General features: G+C 41.2%; 1 protein-coding gene across 1 annotated transcript in view; it reads left to right on the top strand.

Moving 5' to 3' along the window:
- The window catches only part of VDAC2 (voltage dependent anion channel 2), a 14,579-nt gene extending 9,439 nt beyond the window's left edge, over positions 1–5,140 (top strand). The window contains exons 6-9 of the mRNA XM_019502370.1: positions 389–616; positions 1,819–1,969; positions 3,244–3,301; positions 5,029–5,140. Coding sequence (XP_019357915.1) covers positions 389–616; positions 1,819–1,969; positions 3,244–3,301; positions 5,029–5,120 — 529 coding nt within the window. The 3' untranslated portion in view covers positions 5,121–5,140. The remainder of the gene's footprint in view (positions 1–388; positions 617–1,818; positions 1,970–3,243; positions 3,302–5,028) is intronic.
- Positions 5,141–5,222: the final 82 nt, after the last annotated feature.

Genomic DNA, 5,222 nt, shown 5'->3' with positions numbered 1-5,222 from the left:
TTATATAATAGCTAATTGAATCAGCTTAGGTAAAAGTGCCAGAAAACCCCACTGAAACACTCAATCTATATAGGCATTGCAGTGCTGGGTTGAACTAACATGCTGCTGCTTCTGGTAAAGCATGGGAGTTTTCTTGGGTTTTTTGTTTGTCTCATTCTCATATTTGTCATCGGTCTAAATGTGTAATATTTATTTCCTTAAAAACCATTTTTATGCGTTATTTATATTTCTGCGTTCTTAACTGGTCAGTTTTGTCTTTCTCCATTCTTGACAACTCTTATACTTTGGCTTTTGTGTACCCACTGCAGATTAGTAGAGATCTAATTTTGAACTTCTTGGATGAAGAATTAAGCTTTTGTAAAGTAACTTTTTAATTTTATTTTCCCAGAAAGAAAAGTGGCAAAATTAAATCATCTTATAAACGTGAATGTGTAAACCTGGGTTGTGATGTTGACTTTGATTTTGCCGGACCTGCGATCCATGGTTCAGCTGTTTTTGGTTATGAAGGTTGGCTTGCTGGCTATCAGATGACTTTTGATAGTGCCAAATCGAAGTTAACAAGGAATAATTTCTCTGTGGGTTACAAGACTGGAGACTTCCAGCTGCACACTAATGTGTGAGTAATTGGGGTTTTTTTAAGGCTGTTTGGGAAGACAAGATGTCATATATTGAATGAATGGCTATAGTTTGTGAAACGTTTATGAAGAGTCTGGAAAAAAACTTCTTGCTCAGTTAACCAATATGTCACTTTCTGAATAACAGCTGAGACTTCTTAACATCATTCTTAGCCATTTCCATGCCTTTGACTTAACTAGGGTTTTTGTGGTGTTTGTATAAAGTAATGTCAGATTCAAGTGCACAGCACTTTTACAGAGTGGTAAAAATCGAAATATAGTATTTCAGTAGTCTTTACCAAGTAGACTGTCTTCTGCTGTAAGATGGAGAGAATTGTACTGTTATGACAAACCTGCACCCCTACCAGAAATAGGTGTGAGCCCATTACATAGTTTAAATATGCTTTATCAATGTTTCTTAATTCTTGCTGTAATTGAAAAGTCTCTCTGTTCTCAGCTATTCAAAGCACTCAGACTTAAGAAACTTACCCTTATGTGGCAAAATAATTAGTTTACTTATTCTGTTGATGGTTTTTTTCTATGTAGAAGTCCTTGTCCATCCTCTGATTTGTTTGAAAATGCCTTACTAAATTGCAGTCTAAATGTTTGTGCATGTCATTTGTTAGTGTAGTAACAAATATATTCCACTTACGTGCTGCATTAGGAAGCCATTTGCATGTTATGTCCTTTTAATACAAATTTGTTCCCTGTCTTAACCTTGTAAAAAGGAGGGGATTGAGAGGGAGTGGAGTTAAGAAAATAAAAGCAAGTTCAAATAGCACTATCCAGATCTACAGTAAATTGCTTGCAAAATTAATAAAAAGAGTTGAAATTGGCATTGCACTTAAAAATAATAAACCTCCCCCTTTTAAAATATTTCTTCAATACTATTTGATATGATGCTACTTTTCAAAACATTAGGTATCCAGTTACTACAAATTTAGCTTGCTGTTTTATTCCTTTGATTTTTTTTTTTTCTGTATCCTTTGTTTCAAATGGTTCATATTAGTTGCTTTGTTTTTTTGAGATTGGCTCTTCCATGAACTTTTAACATTATATTGCCCTCCTCCTACTTTCATTTTTTTAATGGAAAACTTTGAATATTCTGTTCTTGTCTTTTACATGAGTTGGTTGAAAAACGTGAAAAAAACCAATTCTAGGGGATTTATTTTCCATAATTCTTATATTTGAAAATATTTTGCAGCAATGATGGGTCAGAATTTGGTGGCTCAATTTACCAGAAAGTGAGTGACAACCTTGAAACTGCTGTAAATCTAGCTTGGACAGCAGGCAGCAACAGCACTCGTTTTGGTATCGCAGCTAAATACCAGTTGGATTCTACTGCTTCTATCTCTGTAAGTATCTCCTTGGGTTCAGCTCCATTAGTATCTCCATCACAATCTATGCAGACAGGCTTGTAAATTTTCCTTAAATGTTCCACACCCTAATAAATTAATTTTTCCTCCTCTGTATCATAAATAATGTTTCACAGGTCAGTATTAACAAGTAAAATAGAATGTAGTATGTAACTACTGTGACTGATACTTGGAAGTATTGCACTTATACCAACAGCAGTCCAGCTCCAAATGTGTTAAACTTTTTGGGGGTAACTTCAACAGTTTCACATGATAAGAATTCGATACCGGTGGCTACTTCCATTTCTCATTCAATTTTCCATAGCTTAATGGAGCTTGGATCAGTTACTTGAACAGTAAAAGCTCTGTTATCCAGCATCCACCAGGAATGGGGGATGCCAGATAACAAAATCTGCTGGTTAATTGAGCAGCCCTGACTGCCGCTTCTCTCGCTGTGTCTGGGGCATCTCTTCTGCAGGCCCTGCGGGCCCCGTGGGACAGGGAGGCGGGCCCCGCGTAGCCTCTTATGCCCTGGAGCTGTGGGGGCTTAGCAGCACAGGCTGCTTTGCCTCAGGCTGTGGGGGCTTGGAGAAACAAGAAGTGCCATGGTGGGCGCTTCCAGTTTCACTTTTCCTTACAAGCCGGCATGCCAGTTAACAGCATGCCGGGTTGTAAGGTGCTGGTTACCAGAGAGTTTATTGCATTTGTAATTTCTCCTTCAAACTATATCTTGTGATCTGGAATAAGTGTTATAACCTAGATTAATACACTACTCTACATCCTATTGATTTGAGGTTATGGCAGTCAGTATAACAATATATGCAGAGCTTCAGTAATTGGCTGCTCCTTGATTGGAGGCATAAATAAAGTTTTTCTTTTAAAGATATTTCATCACATATTGTAGCTTGTTCTGAAGCGGTCGATTTCAGGAGTATCATGAGGATTGGCTTGGGTTTCTTCCTAGAAAAGACCCAAAAACAAATATTTTCTGTTAACTAGTGTTATGTTAGAAATGCATCTCTGAGGAGGATTTGTAGCCACCCTCTCATAACTATTTCATCTGGCATCAGTGCCACATGCAAAGTAATGGTGATATTTAATTTAGAAGGAAATAAAAGCTGTTTAGGTAGTAAGTACAGAAATCCTGAAACTATAAACATCTTGCTGAAGCTGTGATGACTGTTGGATGACAATATTCTCCCTTCCTATAGGATTATATCAGAGAGCATTTCTTGAACTTTTCTTTTTAATTACTGCTTTTCCTTTTGTTTCAGGCAAAAGTGAACAATGCTAGTCTAGTTGGAGTGGGTTACACCCAGACCCTAAGGCCAGGTAAATATTTTTTGAATGAATCATTGCTCCAGCCATGCCTAGGAACCCAAAACTATAGACTTTGGTTCTGTTCATGCATGGCTAGATTACATAAATGTAACTGCTTGTATTTTCTTTCTTCAGAATGACGAGGCTAACTGCTGATCTTTGTGACAGTAGTGTATGTTGTGTACAGCAAATGTTTACTTTGTCTTCCAGAAAAAATGCTTTCACGTTTGCAAAGTAATAATATGCTTCTATAATGAAGATGAGATAGTACTTTAATGCTGAGAGTATTTCTGTTGACAGTACCCTACATGTTTTAGCCTAATTGAAAATGCCCAGTAGTTTAATGGTAGTATTGGAGTGATGTTGTACCCTTGATGGTCCAGGAAATGTATGCTGGGTACTGGCATGACTATATACTTCATTTCCAATTTCCAAAATTAGTATTTTTCCCTGATTTTACATGCTGTTGCAGTATATTCTTAATGTAAAGTTAAGGTAGCTTTTAATTAGAGGTGCACTGATCTATTGGTCAGAGATCGGATCGGTACCGATATATTTTTTTTTTATAAAGAAAACTGGATGCACCTGATATTGGCCCAGTGGGGCCAGTAATTTAGCCGATAAATTCCTGTGCTGAGCTCAGCCACAAAACAGCACTTGAGCAGCAAGGAGCACAGCCAGCAGCATGAAGAGCTGCCTCCAGCTGGTCAGTCCAGTGTGGTGGAAGAGGGTGTGGGAGGAAGAGAAAGGGCAAGGGGGTGCAGATCAGTGCCCCCACGGTGAGGGAGGGGGCAGGGGCTGGAGCCATGGCTTATGTGGGTGGAGTGGGGAAAGGGGAGGCAGCTCCCGCTGCTGCTTGTACCCTGGGAGGGCACAAGGGGGGTGTATGTCCGCTGGATCTACATGGGGTGGGCTGCAGCCAGGGCTGCACAGGGCTCTTGAAGCAGGCACTGGCGGCACTGGGAGGATGCCGCATCCACCTCTAATTTGGCTTCTGCTCCCAGTGCCGCTGCCGCAGCCCCGGCTCTTTCTGGGGTATTGAGCTGGGGCTGTGCTGGGCAGCTGGTGGCGGTAGCGAAATTTCGGGTGGATGCAGCATCCTCCCAGCACCACCAGTGCCCGCTTTGAGTCCAGCCCCACCGTAGCCCTGGCTACAGCCTCCCCTGCCCCATGCAGATCCAGGGGGCAGATGCCCCCCCACATGCCATCTGGGGTGCAAGCAGCAGCAGGAGTTCCCCCCACCCCATGAGGTGCAGCTTTGGACCCCCCTGCCTGGGCAGTCCCTGCCCCCTTACCACAGGGGGTGTTGATCTGGTCCCCTCCCCTTCCACTACACCTGGTTTACCAACTGGAGGCAGCTGTATCAGAAATTGGATCTGTATCAGCCCAATATACCTCCTTAAATATCGGCTCTTGGTATCAGCGCCAAAAATCTCCATCAGTGCAGCCCTAAGTTTTAATTATTTGGCCTGCCTACTGTTTAAATAAGTAGCAGGCAGGTTTTTGCCTGTTATGTCCCAGGTAATTTTTAGTGTCCAGAACTGTTTTCCAGTTTGGTTATTTGTATGACCAACTTTAAATCTCAATGGAATTCACCTACATATTTCCTTTTTTAATTGAGGAATAGCTTGAGGAGTAATTAATTAACTAGAACTTGTGATAAAATCAGTAGTCTAGTTGCATGACAGCAGGTAGCTTCAGATGACATGTTTTAAACATATGATTGCTTATTCTTACAGGTGTGAAGCTTACACTCTCTGCCTTGGTAGATGGGAAGAGCATCAATGCCGGAGGCCATAAACTTGGTCTTGGCCTGGAATTGGAGGCTTAACATGTCTGAAGAAACTGCTGCAGGGAAGGGATATCAGAAGAATTTGGCCTTAAAAATGTGTTTCCAATGTGACCAGCAGGCTTCCACCCCCCCCCCCCCCCC

This window comes from Gavialis gangeticus, unplaced genomic scaffold (genome assembly GCF_001723915.1).
Source record: "Gavialis gangeticus isolate Ggan-Ray unplaced genomic scaffold, GavGan_comp1, whole genome shotgun sequence".
Lineage (NCBI taxonomy): Eukaryota > Metazoa > Chordata > Crocodylia > Gavialidae > Gavialis > Gavialis gangeticus.
The sequence above is the reverse complement of the archived record's forward strand: the minus strand, read 5'-3'. Positions and strand labels throughout refer to the sequence as shown.